The following is a 20982-nucleotide window of genomic DNA, read 5'->3' on the forward strand; positions in this document are numbered from 1 at the left end:
GGACAATTAAGCACCTCTGAACTCAAACACAGATGAATCAGGGGCCAACGGAGTGGCCACAAACTTTCAGTTTCTAGATTTGTCCTTGTAGAAGTGGGAACATCTGCTGTCCTCAGCTGACCTCTCTTTATTGGGACCAGCCCTCAATTTTGAGGAAATGCCTGAGGTAGAGTGGCTGCATTCATGGACTCAATTCTTCACCCCTCCCTGTATCACAACAGAATATAAGCAAATGTAATGCAAGCAGAAGCACTTGCGTAATTGCTCTGGCTTTTACTCCTCTGCCACTACCACGAAAATATGCCCAGGCTAGCCTATTGGAGAATAAGAGACATGAGCCAGTTGCCCCCATTGCCCCAGCCAATAGCCACCAATCCGCCAGACATATGAGTGGGCCCAGTCCAACCTAGTCTAAATCACTGGCCATAGACTCATGAATAAAAATTTGCAGCTGTATGCCACTGAAGTTTTGTTACCCAGCATTATTGTGGCAATAGCTAACTGATACACTCCCTTCTTCCACTCTCAGGACACATGGTTTAGGTGGAGCTGTCCTTATCTCCTGTCCCAGGGTGGGCGTGCGACCAAGGCTCAGTCAATCATCATAATCCATCCCCTTTGGCCACACTGATTGGTTCGGGGGGGGGACATAGCCCAAGTTGGTTCAACGAGAATCTGTTAGGACTTTTGTTTGAAGTTTGGGGAGAAGAATCTCTCTTTTTCACTGAAGTTTCTGGAAGGAAAGGGAGTAAGTTTAAAGCTTTCAGGGAATACCACATAGGGAGAGTCCATCTGAGAATAAAGCTAACCCAGAAGAAGACAGCGAAGTAATGGAAAGAGACAAATACCCAGCAACACTGCTTGATCCAGCCATGCTGTAGCCCTGGACTTCTCTATCATGTGAGATCATAAATTCCCTTTTTTGCTTAAGCCCATTTCAATTGAGTTTCCATCACTTGCAACTGAAAGAGCCCTGACTAACAAGGTTGACTGTTTGGGGGATGCCTGCTCAAGCCCCAGCCCATCCCCCTGCCTCCAAATTCTACTTCCCACCCACCCACAGTACTGGGTTATGTGATCCAACACCCACTCTCCCAGGCCAGAGCAGACTGGACCAGCCATGACCCCCAGATCCAAGCTGTCTGGTCAGATTCTCCTTCAAGAACGTGACACCATAAACAAGGACACTGGGAGCTGGCAATGAGTCATTGTCTTAGGCTGGGTTCTCTAGAAAAGCAAAATCAGTAAAGCATATAAATATAGAGAGAGAGAGATTTATATCAAGGAAACAGCTCACGAGATTGTAGAGGCTGGAACGTCCCAAGCCTATGGAACAGGATAATAGCTTCTCCTGATTCATGTAGCCACAGGGGCTGGTAAACCCAAGATCAGTACATCGAAGAGCAGGGCTCCCACTCACAGGCTGTGAAGATCCACTAATTCCAAGATCAGCAGATAAGCTGATAGACAGCTCAAGTCCCAAGAGCCAGAGGTCAGACAAACAGGAAGCAGCTGCAGGATCCAGAGCGAGCAAAATGCCAGAATGTCTGCTTATCTTTGGATGCAAGCCACACACCCAAGGAAACTCCCTTTTAACCGGCTGGCTACTCACAGCAGATCCCATTATGCGAGTGATCACATATAAGCACTGAGAATCATGGTCCACCAAAGTTGACACACAACCTTAATCATCACAGTTGTGTTAATGGTGAATCCCTGGCCTGGAAGTTGCAAACTAGCAACACAGGCTCTACCCAAGTCAGGACTGTTGGATTTTGGCCTGCAGAGTGGTTTTCTTTTCTTTTTCTTTCTCTCCCTTTTTTTTTTTAAATTGAATTAGTAACCAAATTTAGTAATCAAGAAATTTCATATAAAAACCTGAAGCTTGGACAAAATGGACAACCTGGCACCACATGGGCCCCATCCCGCATGCTAACAGTTGCCTGGAGCCCAAACACGGCCACCCCTTTAGACAAGGTCAACACTCCCCACTTTCTCACAGTCCCCACCCTTCCCTCTTGCTCTTTCGGGTTTCTGGCCTGGCCCCTGTGGGACTTTAAATGGCGACTCTGGGCCCAAGGGAGAGCCACCAACTCTGGCTTCCAGGGGCCCACGTGGCTCTGGCTCTGACTGTGAGGCCTGGTGGTTTCACCTTTACCTACACTCTATAAGCAGCCACATGATTGTTATAAACTCCTCCCCTGGTGGCGCAGTAGTTAAGACCTCAGCTGCTAACCAAAAGGTTGGCAGTTCGAATCCACCAGCCGCTCCCTAGAAACCTTATGGTGAAGTTCTCCTCTGTCCTGTAGGGTCACTATGAGTCAGAATCAACTTGACGACAACGGGTTTGGTTTTTGTTTTGTTTTGTTTTGTTGGTTTTTATTCTTACTTGGGATCAAATCTGTTTCTGCCACTTGAGACAGAAAGAGCTTTAAAAAAGAGCTTAATCACCAGGGTGCTGGAGGTAGCTCAGAGATCCGAGGTCGCTCCATCTCCTCAAGATGGTTCTGAGTCTGGGGGACCTTAAGTGAACTCCATCGGCTCCTCACAGCGCTCCATGAGGCACCTCTTCTCTTTTCAGGAGCAGGGCAAAAGAGAGAAGAGGAAAAAAGGAACAACAGGTCCATGGACACAACAGGCACGGGGTATGGAGCCCAGTCTTCTCACTGCACACAGAAATTCCGAGAAGTTCCTAGAATCCCAAATGCAGTCAACAAATATTTACTGAACCCTTATGTCAAGGATTGAATTGTGCCACCCCCAAAATATCTGTCAACTTGGCTAGGTCATGATTCCCTTGTATGATTGTATAATTGTCTACATTTTATCTTCTGATATGATTTCCCTATGTGTTGTAAATCACTATGATGTAATACAATGGGTTACCGGCAATTATGCTGATGAGGTCTACAAGATTAGGTAGTGTCTTAAGCCAATCTCTTTTGAGATATAAAAGAGAGAAGCAAGTAGAAAGATACAGGAACCTCATATCACCAAGAAAGAAGCACTGGGAGCAGAGTACGTCCTTTGGACCCAGGGTTCCTGTGCAGAGATGCTCCCAGACCACGGAAAGATTGATGACAAGGACCTTCTTCCAGAGTGAACAGAGGGCGCCTTCTACTGGAGATGACGCCCTGAATTTGCACTTGTAGCCTACTAGACTGTGAGAGAATAAACTTCTCTTGCTAAAGCCATCCACTTGCGGTATTTCTGTTATAGCAGCACTAGGTGACTAAGACACCTTACTAAGCGCCAACCTCATCTAGGTTCTGGGATGTGGCATTATGTGAAAGGGACAGCCCGGTCCTCCTAGGGCTGGCATTCCAGAAGTGGAGCAAGACAATACAGAAGATAAATGGTGCGTAGTGAGTAAGACAGCAAATAGAGCAAGGGGGAATAAGGGAAGTGGGGGAGTTTCAGGAGGCTGGTTTAGACAGCGTGGTCTGGGAAGGTTTCACTGAGAAGAGGGCATTTGAGCAGAGGCCCACCTGAGAAGGGACGGAGACTTGCAGATATCTGGGAAAATTTTCCAGACAGCTTGAATAGCAAGTGCAAAAGTCCTGAGGCAGGAGGATCTTGACCTATGCAAAGACCAGCAAGGAAGCTTGTGTGGCTGAGCAGAGGGACTGGCAGGGAGAAAAGAGAAGGTCAGAGAGGCAATGGGGGATGCAAGCTCCACACATCTTCATGGGCATTGGAAGTGAGATGGAACCAACAGGAGGGTCCTGAGCAGAAACAGGAGGGAGATGACCTGACTTGGTATTATGGATTGAATTGTGTCCCCCAAAAATGTGTATCAACCTGGCTGGGCCATGATGCCCAGTATTGTGTGATTGTCCACCATTTTATCATCTAATGTGATTTGCCTGTGTGTTATAAATCTTACCTCTAGGATGTAAATGAGGCAGGGTTAGAGGCAGTTATGTTAACGAGGGAGGACTCAATCTACAGGAATAAGTTGTATCTTGAGTCTATCTCTTTTGAGATATAAAAGAGAGAACTGAGCAGAGAGGATGGGGACCTCAAACCACCAAGAAAGTAGCGCCAGGAGCAGAGAGCATCCTTTGGACTTGGGGTCCCTGCACTGCCAAGCTCCTAGACCAGGGGAAGATTGAGGACAAGGACCTTCCTCCAGAGATGACAGAGGGAGGAAGCCTTCTCCTGGAGCTGGTGCCCTGAATTTGGATTTCTAGCCTACTAGGCTGTGAGAGAATAAACTTCTGCTTGTGAAAGCCATCCCCTTGTGGTATTTCTTGTATAGCAGCACTAGGTAACTAAGACACTTGGGTTTCACCAGGGTTCCTTTGGCTGCCCTAGGGCAGAAGCAGGGAGACCGGTAAAAGGGCTGCAGCCTGGTCCAAGTGAGAGGTACCAGGCTCAGACAGGCAGGGGTGGCGAGGCTGATAGGATGAGGCCAGACTGGGGCTGATTCCAAAAGAGGAGTTGGTGGGCTCTGCCAATGGATCAGCCATGGGAGTGAGAGAGAGAGGCATCCAGGAGGACTCCAAGGCTGGGGGCCTGAGTACCTTGAAGGGCAAGTCCTGTAAATAGGGAGGAGGCCAGAAAGTGTGGGGGGAGGGTGTGGGCAGTCTGCAGACTCACCTAGAGGGGGAGCTGCCACACATGTAAGAACCTGGGCCCTGTGAGGACAGATCTGCCAGGTGCTTGAGAAAAGCCATAAATCCAGGTGCTTCTGTGTCTCAATTTTCAAATGCTGGCAACTTATTCAAAAGCACTGTAAACACTGCGGGCCAAACAAAATGGATCTACAGCTCAGATCTGACACGCAGCCGCCTCTGACGTGATGGGTGGGTTACAGCAGGCTTCGTTTATGGAGCACTTGCTGTTTGTCAGAGTCCTGGTGGCGCAGTGGTTAAACAGCTCGGCTGCTAAGCAAAAGCCCAGCAGTTTGAATCCACCAGCAGCTCCTTGGAAGTCCTATGGGGCAGTTCTACTCTGTCTTACAGGGTCGCTGTGAGTCGGACAGATACTATCATCCCACAGAGGGCAAGTCCTGACCCAAGGCCACACTGCAGGCGAGTGATGGCAGAGGACTGGGACCCAGGCTGTCTGACCCCATACCCTGTGGTCAAATGATGCTCCCCCACCTCCATCACTCAGCCAGAAAAACAAAAAGAAACTTCATTTTACACATGAGGAAAGAAACGGCCAGAGAGAGGGAGTGTGACTTACCCAGAGTCACTCAGCAAGTTGACATAGAAGCTGAACTCAAACCCGGGGCTCGTGACTCCTAGTGGAGTGCACTTTCCAATAAGGTCACGTCAGAAGAGCCCAGGGAGCCTGAGTGAATCGGCTTTAGGGGTAAGGGCAGCAACACAGCAGGCAAGAGCTAGGCTCTGGAGCCTCCTGCCTGGTGCGCATCCCAGCTCTGCCACTTGCTAACTATACGACCTTGGGCAAGTCATTTCACCTCTCACTGCCTCAGTTTTCTCAGCTGGAAAATGGGGATAACTGTGGTACCTACCTCCTAGGGCTGTTACGTGAATGAAATGAGGTAACACGTGTCCAGGGCTTAGGACAAAACCAAAACTAAACCCGCTGCCTTCGAGTCGATTCGACTCAGCAACCTTTCAAAGTTGGAATCTTCATCCATCAGACGGGCCTCACACAAGGCCATCTACTATTACCCCCACACACTCTTAAGGATTAGGAACTCCCTGGTTGGGGACATCACACGTGTGTCTTCCTGCTTGTGAAAAGGTAGCAGATAGTCTGGGGTCTTAAAAGCCTGTGGGCGGCCATCTAGGATACTCCACTGGTCTCACCCCTTCGGGAGCAAGGAAGAATGAAGAAAACTAAAGATACAAAGGGAAAGGTTAGTCCAAAGGACTGATGGACCACATCTATCACAGCCTCCACCAGTCTGAGTCCAGTACAACTAGATGGTGCCCAGTTACCACCACTGACTGCTCTGACAGGGATCACAATAGAGGGTCCCGGACAGAGCTGGAGAAAAATATAGAGTAAAATTCTAACTCAAAAGGAAAGACCAGACTTGCTGGCCTGACAGAGACTGGAGAAACCTAGAGAGTACAGCCTCTGGACACCCTTTCAGCTCAGTAATAAGGTCACGCCTGAGGTTCACCCTTCAGCCAAAGATTAAACAGACCCATGGAACAAAACAAGAATGAAGGGGCACACCAGCCCTGGGGCAGGGAAGGTAGGAGGGAAGAGGAAAGCTGGTAATAAGGAACCCTGGGTTGAGAAGGGAGGGTGTGGGCATGTCATGGGGTTGTTAACCAATATCATAGAACAATGTTGTACTAACTGGTGAGAAATTAGTTTGTTCTGTAAACCTTCATCTAAAGTACAATTAAAAAGAAAAAGAAAAAAAATGGAGCAGCATAATCTAGGAAACTGGGCAGAAGAGCTGGGGTTTTCTGTAAAAAAGGAGGAGGAGAAAGAAAGGCATTGGGACCTTCTGCTCTACACCTCGCATCCCCCCAGGCTCACTTGTATAAGCACAAGGAAGTGTACTGAGTGGTAGGTGCTTCACTGGAAGGGAGAGGCCCCTTGCCTCACTGTAGATTAAGAAGAAACTCAGAGCCACGGAAAGAACTGGAATACAAAGAGCAGCCATAATAACAGCCACCGACATCTACGTCACAAATATTTATTTATGTGCTAGTGTTTTAGGCACTGGGGACCCAGCACGGAGCAAAGCAGATGAAAGTTAATTCCTGCTCGCAGAGTGCTGACAGGCAATACAGAAAACAAGCAAGAACATCTATGTGAGGTTGGTGGTGGTCAGGGCAGGAAGTGGGGACAGGTGTGGGGGATCAACTTTTAATCAGGAGGTCAGTGAGGGCTCACTGATCGCAGCCTTGCAGGAAATGGTTGTGTGGCTACCTGTGGGAAGAGTACCTCAGATAGAGGAAACAGTCAGTACAAAGGCCCTGGGGCAGGAGTGTACCTGGTGTGTTGGAGGCCAGCGGGGCGGCTGAGACGGGAGTGGAAGGAGGGGTGCTCAGAGAGGCAGGGTGGCAGGGGAGGGGGCTGAGGGCTTTGGCTCTAAAGGGAGGTAGGGCATCAGAGAGTGTTGCCCAAGGAGGGAAGGGATCTGACTGAGGTATGACTACCCTGATGCTAGGTGGAGAATAGACTGAGGGAGCAATGGCGGAAGCAGGGACACCAGTAAGGAAGGGGTTGGCTGCCAACGTCCATGTGACAGACTGGGGGAAAGGGTGGCTTAGACCAGGGTGGCGGCTACGGAGGTGGTGAGCAGGCACTGGACACTTTTCCTGCTCTATTTCACTGAATTCTCACATCTCGTGCAGGTGCTAGTGACTCTGATTCCCATTCTACAGGCTAGCAAACTGAGGCTCTTGCAGAAGCCACACTGCTAGGAAAAGGCAGAGCCTACCCTTGAATTCAAGCAGCCAGGCTTCCATCCTTCACAGGAGAAAATGAGCATCGCTCCACAGATTCTGCTGCGGAGAGAGTGGTTCTAGAGTTGGAGCCCCAAACTTAGCCCTTTCCCAAGGTCTCGGGGACTGTTGGGGGGCCATGGTTGTCCCAGGCACTGAGGCCCCCAACTTTGAGTCACACATGATGCTCCTGTCTTCCTCACCCACATCCAACCCACTGCCAAGTTCTGCCCCTCCTTCCTGTGACTTGTCTCTGCTTCCACTTTTGACGCCCTCTTGCCTCTAGTCTCACGTCCCCCAGCCATCCTTCCCAGCAATCTTCCACCCGCTGCCCCATCCGTCTTCCCCAAATCACCATTTCCATCACCTGTATCCCCAGCTGGACAAGCCACCCGCAGTCACACGCCTCCCCCTCCCACTCCAGGCCTCACCGTCCCTCCTCCAGCCTGGATGTCTGTGTCCCCACCCAGAATGCCTGCGGCAGCCCCCATCCAAGCCCTAAGAGCAGCTACAGCCTGAAGAGAAGCCCAATGCGTGAAGGGCTTGGGGTAATGCTGTGTGGTAGCCACGCTCTCCCTTCTGTTTGTTGAAGGAGGTTGATGTTCCTTCTTGGAGGAAGGAGAAAAGGTTTCTTTGTGCCAGGTCCGCTGAAAGTGTGTCTGTTTAGGACAGGCTGCAGTTTTCTTTGTGAGCCCTGTCGATTTTTAGTGTGGGAAAAAGGGCTTATTAGATTTCCCCGTGGCTGCCCAGAGCAGGGAGAGGTTTTTCTGAGTGCAGAAAGAAATTACTGAACAGGCGTTTGAGAGGAAGGAGCATTTAGCAGCTGCTTCTCAAGGAGAGGTTAGGATTTCGTGGTTGCTGTTTTCATTCAGGCGTAGGTAAAATGCAGAGAAGGAAAGAGGGGGTCTTCTCTGTAGTTTATGGGAGGGAAGAAAGTTGGGCCTTGATTTTCTGGGGGGTGGGGAGAAAGGAGGGCAGGATTTTTCGTTTGGGGGCTGTTGGGGGTGTTTTTTTCTCTTCAAGTGAAAAAAAAAAAAAAAGATCACAGAACCCAGAGGAAAGGTTGTCATGGCAACAAAAGTTTGCAGCCAGGTACTTGCTGCCACCCTTTCGGGACCATGGCGGTGCAGGAGCAGGATCTGGGAGCTGTGTGATCAACCAGTGACACCAGCAAGCTGGCTCAGCCCTCCCGAATTTTTCACTAGCACTGACAGGCTGATAACTATTTTCCAAGCTCCCAGGGAAGAAAATTGTGATCTTCTGGGAGGGGTGATCTCCAGCCAATAGTGAACAAAACAAGAGAAAAGAAAAAAAATGTGGATTTGTTTTATCTTCCCAACGAACCAACCATCCATGATCTTCCTAACAGAGGACTATAGGGGAGAGGGGATGACACCCCAACCCATGGCTCTTATGATGACCCCTCCAAGTTCCTGCCTGCACCATGATCTTTCTGCATCGCTGCACCAAGCTTCCCTTCTGCCACTGGGAAGACAAGCCAGGCTCCCTCGCTAGCTGTGAGGCCCTGGACAAATCACTAAACCTCTCTGAGCCTCAAGTTCCTTATCCAAAAGTGGACATCACAGAAGGGCTTGCCTCAAGGGTGGTGAGGATTCAAGAACAACCTGCCAGCTGAAAACTCATACAGGACCTGGTGTGTGTTAAGGTTCAATCAATGTTAGCTAACACTGGTTTGTTTGGTTTTTTTAATATTTTTCAATTAATTTCACTTAATAATTTCCAAAAATCCTCAGGCTTAAATGTCCTGGACCAAGCCCTGGATGCACTACAAGGACATAACTATAGGAGTCGGGCTATGACCGATCTTCAGGGAGAGGCCAGGAGAGACCTCAAAAAGTTAAAGAGGCTCGGCTGACCAGCGTGGCCAGGACCCTCCACAGAGACCTGGCTGGGGCAGCAGAGCTATGTTTTTAAGCCTGTGCTTGAAGAAGAGAGCAAGGTGGGGCTACGTTTCTACACAAAAGAGGTACTCGGCTGGAGGGGAGGGGCATTTCCCAGGTACAAGGACTCCCAAGCCTTGGAAATGTTTTCTTGAGCTGGAAGAGAGATGTGTGGGGACCTCTACTCTGAAGGCTGCAGATGTTTCAACAAGGCATTATGAAGCCTCCGTGTGGGAGGTTAGGGTTGGGCTGCGTGGAAGCTTGCAGAAGGCAGGGAATTACAGCCAAGATGCCTTTTGAGGTTAAAAAAAAAAAAAAGTGTGGTTTTTTTTTTTTTTTTAATTCCATTCTAGAGTGAAAATTCGAGTCATGAGTGCACACCAGAAATGAGTGAAACCGGCCAGGGGTAGGACCCTATCCAGACACTGTGTGTCTTTGGCAAACGGCCAGCTTCGCTGATGTAGAGAGTCACAGAAAAGTCCCATGGGGCACCCCTAGAGGCAAGACAGAGAAGGCAGCACCTGATGAAACCTCCGATTCATCATCCAACATCTATTCTACAAATGTCTGTTGAAGACCTACTATGAGCTAGACACCACTCAGAGTCTGGGCACACAGCAGTAAATAAGGCTGACAGGGTCCTGCCCTCACAGAGTGACACCCTCTCTGTGACAAGCTAGTGACAAAAGGCAAGCATCAGAACATTTCAGGTTGTGCCAAGTGCTATGAAGGGGACAAAGGCAGTGACACTTCGGAAGGCAGGCTGGGAAGGCCCATGGAGCTGATGGAGCTGGCCACGGAAAGATATGGGGAAGGACCTTCCTTCCAGGCAAAAGGAGCAGCTCCTAACTTGGGTCTATCTTACACCTTCTTTCCCCTGTCCTTTAAGCCAGCTAAGCCAGCAGGGCCAAACTAGTCTGCTTATTCAGGGCAAACTACCGGGGGGTGTCCACTCCCATCTGCACTGGAGTGCACACATACCCTGTCCACACTGAAGAGCTGTGCCTGGGTGGGAGGCATTCTAACCTTGGGAAAAGAAGTCAATTCACTCCGTAGGGTCCCCACACCGGACAGGAGCAACGCCCATCTCAGAGGCCAGGGCATGGGGACCAGCACCTTCTGGCATCTGGCACAATTTACTGTGGGGCAGCTCCCCTGAGCCCTGCTGTACCCTTGCTGCCTACCTCTGGGGCAGAGGAAGGGGTACCAGAGGAAGGAGTAGTTTGACTTGCCTTCTGAAAAGTCAGCTCTCTCCCTCAATTCTGATGGAGCCGTCGGCTGCCTGCCATGCCCTGCCTGACTCCGGACCTCCCGCCGCACCCCTCCGGGAGGGGCCAGGACACGAAGGGCTCCCTGGATTCTGGCAACAGGGGCTCCTCTGGGCAGGACTAGCTTTCCAGGAACCCACGGGACGCCCCCCACTCTTGTGCTTCCCAGGCCCGTCTGGGAGCGGTTGAGCGCGGTTGTGGATGGCTCCTGGCTCTGGGGGTCTGCGGTGGGAGGGGCAGCCAAGCTAGCACCGGCCCCTGCAGCCCACCCCCAGAGGCGGGAAGGGGTGGGAGGGAGTACGTAGTGCCCCAGGGAGGGAAGAGGGGGAGGGGCGAGCATGGAGAGGAGTTCAGGCGCGGAAGAAGCGCGCGCCCCGCCGACCTCGGCTGGGTGGGCGCCCCGGACGCGCCCTCCAGGGCGTGGCAACACGCCCAAGCCGCCTGGCGTGCTGAGGGGCCGGAGTTGTGCCAGACCCTTTCAACCGCGGGGCATCCCGAACGCCCACATTCTGCCCTGGACCTTCAGCGCGTCCTCCACAGCCGAGCCTTCCCCACAGCCCTGCGGAGCGCGGGGAACGGAGTCCGGCGGCGGTGCGGGCCCTCACCCTCCCCCGAGCGAGGTTCGGGCTCGGGCCGCCGGGGCCGCGCAGCCGGGAGCCGGAGCCGAGCCCGCCGCCACCCGGGCGCCGCGCGCACTCACCGAGCCCGCCGAGCTCCTCCTCGCACGAGTACCAGATGCCGGTGTGGAAATTCCTGAAGAGGAAGCGGTCGTCGCCTGTCTCCCAGCTGTAAAGCGCGCCGCTAGGGGGGCCGCTCGCCGAGGCGGCGGCGGCGGGGGCGGCGGTGCCGTTGGCCGTGGCGTTGGCGCCCGAGTTGGGGCAGTTGGCGCGCCCGCCCTGGCCGCAGCCGGGCTTGGGCACCCGCTGCGTACCCTGGCACCAGTGCGTGGTGAGGAAGGCGGTTGTGGCGAAGAGCAACGCCAGCAGGTTCAGGGCCACGGCCAGGAGCGCTCGGCCGCGGCGGCTTGTCTTCATGCCGCCCGCGCCGCCGGGACCGCGCCGCCGGGGAGCTCCGCGCGCGAAGTTGGCAGCCGGCGCCCGGCGTCAGCGGCCGCTGCCCACCGCGCTCCGGAGCTCGGGCGCCTGCGATCGGCGGCGGCGGCGGCGGACGCGGCGCGGGCCCATGGCCCCCGAGTGGGGGCGCGGCGCTGGGGGCGGCGACGGCGGTGGAGTGCCTCCGGCGTGCCCGGAGCCCGGAGCGCAAGTGCACCTCGGCGAGGAGCCGCTGGCGCCTGGCAGTGGCCACGGCGCAGAGACGCGCGCCCCTCCGTGGGGAGACACCTGCAGGCGGCCGGCGACACTGATCTGGCTCCCGCCCGCACAGGAGAGGGGGCGCCCCACGCCGAGCGTGGGCGGGGGACCGAAGACTGGAGACGCCTGTCAGAGAGACACCCAAGTGGCGGGTGGGAGAGCCGACGAGGATACCAGGCGGGGTGCTACCAGAGAAGGAGGCTCCCCATGGGGGTCGTGGGGCCACAAAACTGGCCGGCAGGGGCATCTCACAAGGGACCAGAGAGGGCCTGCCCACGGGAGACAGGAACATGGCTCCCCACGAGGGACAAGGAAAAAAGCAGGACCCCACCAAGCGGGGCCCCACTTGAGACCCCGAGAAAAGAGTACCCTCAAAGGTTCTGAGCTGCAAAGCCTCAGGGGCTTTCCATAGCAGGAAGAGGTGACGTACTGGCCCTGGAGTTGCAGAACTGGTCTGACGGTGCTCGAGGGTCTTGTGCTTCCCCTGGGGCGGCCCCCAGCAGACTCTGGCCAGTGGCAAGAATTCCCCTGCAAGATGAAGCTGCAGTCATCTGGTGTTCCCTACTGTGGACATGGGACAGAAGGAAGGATGACAAAGAGGTGCCCCATACAGGATGCCAAGTGTTGGGTGTGACAAAAGGGGGTTTCCGACACAGAACACCGCAATCTGAAATCCTGAGCAGCATGACCCAAGGAGGTCTCATGCTGGACACCAAGCTGCTGTAGCCACCAGGCAGGGGTACACCACCGGGGCTGCCAACCAGGAATCTTCAAAAATCCAAATGTATTTTTAAAAGTTAAAAAAAAAGTTGGAAGATATTCAAGAGACCTGCAGAGAGAATCTTCATAATGAGAAAGGGGAAGAAATTCCACAGTAGAGTCCTTCACTGGGTGCTCTATGGCATGGGGCTGGAGAGCAGAGTTCTCAAGCATAGTGACTTTGAGGTCAGGTAAATGTGGGGCTTGACCAGCTGTGGAGGCTTGAATAAGTCCCTTAACCTCTGTGAGACTCCATTTCCATGTCTGTACAGAGTAATACACCTCAGAGGTAATGTGATCACGCCTGGAAAATGCATTTAGCACATAGTAGGAGCCCTGGTGGTACAATGGTTAAGCACTTGGCTACTAACCAAAAGGTTACGGTTCAAACCCACCCAGTGGCTCTGTGGGAAAAAGACCTAGCCACCTGTTTCCATAAAGATTACAGCCTAGAAAACCCTATGGGGCAATTCTGCTCTGTCACTTGGGGTCACTGACTCCACAGCACCTCACAACAACAGGTGCTAAATAAAGGGTAGCCACTGTTATTAACATCTGGACCAACAGGGGTTGACCAAACTAGGACAAACCTTTTTGGATACTCTCATGCTAAGTGGACTCACCAGTGTGAGTGCCCCATCCCCACCTTTGCTCTGAAGCTGACCCTGTTCCTTGGACTCCCTGCACAGCGCAAGCGTATGGCAAACGGTGCCCCGGGCACAGGGTGTGCAACAATTAATTGCATGTTGATTGCAAGGGCTCATTTGCATTCTGCCCAAGCTTGAGAGCGGCTCCCACACCCCCTCCCCTCTCCTCCCAGTTTGCAGAGCGGCAGGGCTTGCAGAATTCAAGGTTAACAGACTATGAGTTGTCTTACTCCGGTGGGCGAGCCTGTGCTCACTGTCAGCTTCTGCTGTGCCTGAGGGTAGGTGAGAATAAAGCATTATGGGCAACATCTCTGGCAGGAACACAGATGAAAGATAGCCAGGGGTCTCCAGATTTGTTTATTAGAGCCCTTTTCCAGCCTGAGGCAAGGGGTTCCCAACTCTTTTGAGAGGGAGGACCTCGATGCAATAGTAATGGTGTCGAGGGTATTGGTTGACAGAGAAAATATAGCCAAACATCTGCAAGAAATTCAGTAACACTTTTAAACGGGCATGCAATATTCATCACAAGAGTGTCTATACACACTTGAAATCTCCTGCCTCAGATGCATGTGTAACATGGTACTTCTTTGGGCTTGAGACAGTGGTTGGTAGGCATGTGCACAGGGCTTGGTGACCCACAGCTGAAAACACTGTCCTGGGCATTCAGGGCTAGGACAGCCAGTATAATATGGGTGAATACCCAGAGGAAGCACAGAGGGGGTTGACACTTCCACCTAAGATACTCATTCACTGAGCACTGAGTCTATGCGAGGCACTGAGGAGGAGAGAAACCAGGAACAAAATCAGTTAGGTAGATTGTAGACTGCTTTCAAGCTCTTAGGTGATAAGAACCAGGGAGAAGAACAAAGCAGGGAGGGAGGATAGAAAGTAAGGAGAGTAGGGACTTGGAAGACCTCACAGGGAAGGTAAGATTTGAGCAAAGACTCGAAGGAGGTACGGGAGTGAATCATGGGGCTGTCTGGGGAAAGAAAGCTCTGGGCAGAGGGAGCAGCCAGTGCAAAGGCCCTGAGGTAGGAGAATAAAGGACTGATGTGGCTAGAGCTGAGAGAGCAAGGGGGAGAGTAGAAGAAAGGGAGGGAGCAGATCACATGGGTCTTTGTAGGCCATTCCCAGGGCTCTGACATTTACTTCGAGAGAGGTGGGAGCCTGAGGAGCTTCTGAACAGAGGGCAGACATGACTGGACTTAGGGTCAGGTCCTAACAGGACCATTCAGGCTGCTGTGTTGGGGAACGGGGGAAGGAGGCAAATGAGTGAATCCAGGTGAAGGATACTAGTGGCGCAGCCCAAGCTGGTGGCAATGGCAGTGGAGACTCTGGGTCTGTTTTCAAGGCAGAGGCAGCAGGATTTGTTCAAGGATCAATGTGGGGCATGAGAACAAGACAGCTCCAAAGTGTTTGGCAAGAGCATCAGCAAGGGCAGGGCTGCAGTTGGCTGAGACCGGCTCCTTGGGAGAAGCAGGCTCGGAGGGTGCAGGGACCCGAAGTTCTGATTGACCTGGTGCTGGGCCTTACAACCAACTGAAGATGTGGACAACAGGTGAAAATTTCATCACTGGAGGGGGCCACTCCATGGGTCTGCACACCCTTCTCAAATGAATCCAAACTCATTAGCAAGCCCCTTGGATAGTGTGGATATTTTTATTTAGTAATATAGTTGTCATTACCTTGGACAGATGGGAGCCCTGGTAGTGGGAAGCCCACTACCATATGCCAGACCTCCCAACAGCCTTCTGTCTCCCTGCTCCTCCCCAGCCCAGCCCCTACCCCAGCTCCCCTCCCCACCATGGCATCACCCTCTTGCTGCCAGGGAAATCAGCCCATCACGCCTCTGTTTAAACCTAACCCAAGAGTTCTCCGTTGCCTGCAGGAAAAGGTCTAAATGCCTGCGTTTGCCATTCCACGTCCTAGGTGACCTGGCTTCTGCCTACATCTCTAGCCTTCCCCTCCCGCCTCCAGCCCCCCCACCACCACCACCATGTCCACGGCCACTGCCAAGCTGCAGCCACACCAAATCGCTCTGCAGATCCTGACCACCTCTTGCCGGGACCAGTTTCCTGGCCTTTGCGCCTGATCCTCCTTGACCTGCGATGCCCTTGTTCTTCTTGTCCAATGTGTCTTCCCAGGTGCTCTGAACCTTTGTTCATCGCAAGGCCTTCCTTGGCCCCCGCCCTGGACACTCTCTGTGATGTATGCTGTCACACCCGCTCCCACACTGGTTGGCAGCCCCTCGAACGCACCCTCACTGGCAGTCTGTAGACCAAAGGTGCCCCAAAGACATGTTTTTTTTTGGCCTGGATGGAGGGGACCCCCACAGTGTTTTAAATTTTTGGAGGTGCCAGCACTCAAGAGTCATGAGATTTCACATAAAATCCCAGAATTCTAGCTTATCTTGCAAGATCACATTACCTGCCAACACTGGGCTTGCGTTTCTATGTGCTCACAAGGAGCCACGGTCTCACCTGGCCCAGCGCATCATCAACGATACCTGTCAGGCCCTTGGGGCATTTCAGTTTGAAAACCTGGAATCAAGGCCCAAAACGGTTTTGATAAAACCTATCTGTGGTGCTAGAAGTTGGGATGACAGTTATGTTACCCTTGGGAGGAGGAGTAACTGCAGGGATCATAAGGGGGGTCTTTTGGGGGCTGACCACAGGGGTGTGTTCAGTTTATGGAAACTCATTGAGCCTTACGATTGGGAACTATGCGCTTTTGGGGATTCAACATTTACAAAAAATCATTATTGCTACTAATAATGAAATTCATACTTTTCAGGAAATACGAATATGCTTTGCAGGGACACGTCCCAAATGCATTCATTTTTGACTTTTCCTTGGAGTTGGCTGCTACAAAGGCTGAGCTTCCTAAGGCACTTCCAGTTTCCTAAACCTTCCAAATAGAGCTTGGGAAACCAGAGCATCCCTGCCTCCAGGCCCTCCTAATTTTAGCACGAGATTAGCCGATTTCCAATTATCAGAGAGGTTTTTTAAACACTGATTCTCAAGGTATCTAGGCCTAATACTCACTTTATTCCCCTGGTTAAGCCGTTCCTGGTGTTCAGTGAAACCTGGCTGGGTGTTTACCAGGCTGCTTGATTCTTAGGGCTAGCCTTCCTGGGGGAGGGGAGCCTGGAGCTCTTTGCAGTCAAAGAAGTCCCAGGAGGCGGAACCAACTTCATTAAGAAGTGATCACCCCAGCAACTCCGATTGTTCTTTGAAGCCATCTTGGGTCCTCCATTTGTTCTTTCTTCAGTTCAAGAGGTATTTATAAGCCCCTCATCTGAGTTCAGAAACCCTGGTGGTGTAGTGGTTAAGAGCTACGGCTGCTAAGAAAAGGTCGGCAGTTCGCATCGACTTGGAAACCCTATGGTGCAGTTCTGCTCTGCCCTTTAGGGTCGCTATGAGTCAAAATCAACTCGACGGCAATGGGTTTGGTTGGTTTGGTACTCTGAGTTTGAGTCCACCAACCACTCCTTGGAAACCCTATGGGGGCAGTTCTACCCTGTCCTTAATAGGGTTGCTATGAGTCAGAATCAACTCAACAGCAATGGGTTGTTTACTCTGTCCCTGTTTGTTAAATGCTCAGCTACTAGCCCAAAGGTTAGCAGTTCAAACCCACCCAGAGGCATCTTGGAAGATAGGCCTGACCATCTTCTCCAAGAGGTCATAGCTTTGAAAACCCTGTGCAGCAGTTCTACTCTATGCACATGAGGTTGCTATGAGTCAGTTGACTCAACCGCAACTAACAACAACTCTATGCCAATAAGGCACTGAAAACACCGGTTCAACAGTAGAGTTCTCACCTTCCATGCAGGGGACCCAGGTTCAGTTCCTGGTCAGCGTACCTCAGGCACAACCACCTGTCTATCGGTGGAGGCTTGCATGTTGCTATGATGTTGAACAGGTTTCAGCAGAGCTTCCAGACCGAGATGGACTAGGAAGAAAGGCCAGATCTATTTCCAAAAATCAGCCAGTGAAAACTCTATGCATCACAACAGCCTGATCTGCAAGCGACCATGGGGACGGAGGAAGACTGGGCAGCGTTTCCTTCCAGTGTTTTGCCATGAGTCAGGGGCCAACTGGACAGCAGCTAAAAACAACAATAGCAATTCTGTGCCAGGCATTCAGTGAACAAGACACGCGTGGTCCATATCCTCATGGGGCTTCCATTCTAGAAGGGAGACAAAGATAAACAAGGAAACATAATAAACTCAATCATTTCAGATGGTGATACATTCAGTGGAAGAAAGGAAACAGGGATGTGAGAGGGAGCAACTGGGGCCTCCCAGAGGAGGGAATTCGATCTGGGAAGAGGTGGAAGATGTCCCAGACTGAGGGGGAGGTCTGAATTTTAATCCTGGCTCTGCCAGGTGTGGTGGATGGGAGGGGAGGAGTCTTGCAGATAGGTTAGGAGGCTCAAGTACTGAAGCCTGGTCTGAAGCAATAAGAAGGAACCCCAAACTAGTTACCTAGGTCCATTGCTAGAGAGCGAGGCCCCAAGCCCAGACCCCACCATGAAAGCACTTAGTATATCCCTCCGGAAGTGTTCTCAGAGGCCCAGCGATAACGGTGACAGCCAGCCTTCACTCCAAAGCCCAGGGCAGACAGGAAAAGAGCAGGGCCTAGAAAGCAGAAGTGCCTGGGGGACTGGGTTTCAGGAGGCATGGGCCACTGCCCTCCTCTGGTGGCCACCCTCAGCTGCAGCATCCTCATCCTCAGGGTGGCAGGCCAGGGAAGATTTCAGTGGGATGGAGTAGCAACCAAGCAGGGTGAGAAACAGTCCCTCCTCAAGTCAGGGTCCGTGAACCCAGGTGAAATTGTTCACTACGGCTTAGTAAGTAAGCACAGGTAAGCCCATGCTTACCTCCCTTATTGGGTCGTCCATCCCTGGGAGGGATGACAAGGAAGGTTGAGGAGAAAGGTGTCTCCTAGGCCAGCCCTTCTCCGGCTGTTTTTCTGATGAGGTTGCAAAGCTCCTGTTTGCTTCCCTCTGCTTCCCCCTAGGGGCCAAGAGCAGGGCAGCCAGCCTTGCTTTTTCTTCACCCGCCTGCCCACCATCAAGAAACTGAAACTTCAGGGTAGAGAGGGACCGGGAATTCACAGACAGCCGTTAAGAGCAGAGGTCTCCAACTGGGGAAATGTATTTATAAATTACATAATTATTTACGAATGTATTATGATCAGGGTAAGCTTATATAAAAACCAGAAATTTTTAAAGGGCATAAAGATGAAATAGACGCTACTTTTAAATGTTATTTTATTTTCTAACAGTATTTACAGCCAACCTTTCGTTTAAAACTTTCTTAATAGTATTTTTTTCCTGACAGCAATGCAACTGGATATCCCGGGTTTTCTTTTTTGGGGTTTTTTTGTTTTTTATTTTTCCCTAAAAGGGTAGGTTATTCCCCCCTGGGCTGCAGCAATTCCAGGGTCTTGATCTATGTAGAGTTATTCCCATACTTGCTTTGAAAGGCTATTAGAGCTGAAAACGAATTTTCATATCGCAAAAATCCGTAAATCCAAATGGAAGGAGTGTCTCCTGGGCTGTGCTTTCTAAATAGCGACATTCATATTTTAAACCCATTTGCCAAATGTGAAACCATTTTTGGTGGAATCTGTCTACTTTTTATGCCCATCATTTAGTCTTGCAAACAAATCAGGAGATGTGTATTTTTGTAGTTTTCATGAATGACTTCAAGACCCCCTGGAAGTTTTCTTTTGGAAGGTTTTGAAGCTGGTTGGGATTTTCTATTTCCAAGTCCTTAAAAAAAGCGCAGACCTGAAAGTTTTTAAAGGAAAGGTACTTTCATTGCTTTTTTAGCAATAGAAGCTTGTAACAATGGAGACATTACCAGACATCTGTTTTCAAAATGCACTTTCCCAAAACGTGAGTCTCTTTCAGAAAGCAGTTACATTCTCATTGTTTAGAAATCACCTTCATCTTGAAGGAAAAGATTAGGAGCTTTGTTTTGTGGGGGAAACAAATCATGAACAGTCACCCCAGCAGAGGTGGGTGAATGTGGGCGCTTGTCTTTTTAACTGAAATGAGAGAGAGAGGGAAGGAGGAAGAGAGAGAAAGAAAGCGTGAGGTAAAAGGGGGGGGGGAGGAAACAAGGAGGGATGGAGGGAGGGTAGCGGGTAGAGTAGGGCTTCACCGGGATCCGAACATTTTTAATAAGGTTTTGAAGCATCTTGGTGCAGGAAGAACAGCTCTGGCCAGACCAAAGCCCCCAGCCTCAGCAGCTGTTTTGAGTCACCTTCAGGGTCACTCCCTATCTCATAACAAAGTGTCATCAAAGAGTCTTCTATTCAAAGGTCTCGTTTTAAGTAATGAAAAATAAATAATAAATATAATAATAGAAAATATTGACTCTATAAGCAGAAAGTCGCACATTATTAACCCATTCCCTCCACGAAACAACCCTGCGAGGCAGGCACAGTCAATAGTTTCCTTTGACAGATGAGGAAACTGAGGCACAGCTACACAGTTCAGAAGTGGCAGAACTAGGAGAAGTCAACTGGAAAGTGTTTTAGGATATTATTGTTGTGATTGTGACAGATCATACTGTCCGAGGGGCGACTGTTAGTGGCTCAAGGCAGACGGTTTCCAGTCTGAGAACATGGCCACCCTCAGACTTGGAAACCAGAGCTTCCCTGACCACCAGGAGGCACCTTGAGCTTCTAGCAGACTTGGGCCCCGGCCTGTGGTTGAGGCAGAGGCCACAAGGGGGCGCACGCCCAAGCCCTAGGCTCTGATGGAAGGTGAGGGGTGCAGAGCCTGGCGAAAAAGGGTGAATTCTTGCTTCCATCGGGCCCTGCCCCACCTTCGCCAGGTTTACGATCAGGACACAATTTCTATAGCCGCTCATCTTTACCACACAGGCAATCTGTTACCCAGCATAGATGTTCACACACACCAGGGTTGGATGACCCAATAAGCAGGGTAAGCACGGCTTGCTTGTGCTTACTTACCAACCCTTAGTGAACAATTTCACATGACTTTCACCACAGACAAACATAAGAAATTGTTCACTACAGATTAGTAAGTAAGCACAGGTGAGCCCGTGCTTACCTTGTTTACTGGATCATCCATCCCTGTTTTAAAAAAAAAAAAAACCTTGTTAGGGCTTATAAGTTTGAAAAGAGGCTTTGATTCTGTAGAAAGGTGCTGTGGGGTTGGGAGAGAGAGATGCCAGCCATACCTAGAAGCAGAATCTTTGATGTGGTGAAAAAATGAAATTGTTCACTACAGATGATCTGGTAAGCAAAGTAAGCACTGTACTTACATTGTCTATTGAATAATCCACCCCCCTCCCCACACATACACCTGCTTGATGTTTTTTTTATTGGTCTAACCTCCCATGGGAAAGCAAAGAGAAAGACAGTTTATTGAGCATCTACTAAGTTCCATACAGTGCACTCAACACTTTACGCACACGGCCACTTTTACTCCTTGCGACAGCCTTGTAAGACAGGTGCTCATATATCCCCATTTTAAAAATGGAAAAACTGAGGCTCCAAGAGGAGAAGTGACCAGCCCAAGGTCACACAGCTGGTCAGTGGCAGAGCTAGGGTTCAACCCCAGGTCTGTGACTACAGTCCCAGTGGCCCTGGAAGCCTTGACCTGGAAGCCCTCACCCCAGGAATGGGCCTCCCTAGGAACCCTCTCAGCAATCATCCACGTTCTTCGTG

At 51.2% G+C, this 20982-nt stretch overlaps 1 protein-coding gene across 1 annotated transcript in view; it reads right to left on the minus strand.

The window, feature by feature from the left end:
• GSG1L (GSG1 like) overlaps positions 1-11634 on the minus strand; it is a 275202-nt gene extending 263568 nt beyond the window's left edge. The window contains exon 1 of the mRNA XM_049904399.1: positions 11258-11634. Within this exon, the coding sequence (XP_049760356.1) occupies positions 11258-11591 (334 nt within the window). The 5' untranslated portion in view covers positions 11592-11634. The remainder of the gene's footprint in view (positions 1-11257) is intronic.
• Between the last annotated feature and the right edge of the window lie 9348 nt (positions 11635-20982).

This window comes from Elephas maximus, chromosome 12 (assembly GCF_024166365.1).
Source record: "Elephas maximus indicus isolate mEleMax1 chromosome 12, mEleMax1 primary haplotype, whole genome shotgun sequence".
Taxonomy (NCBI): Eukaryota; Metazoa; Chordata; class Mammalia; order Proboscidea; family Elephantidae; genus Elephas; species Elephas maximus.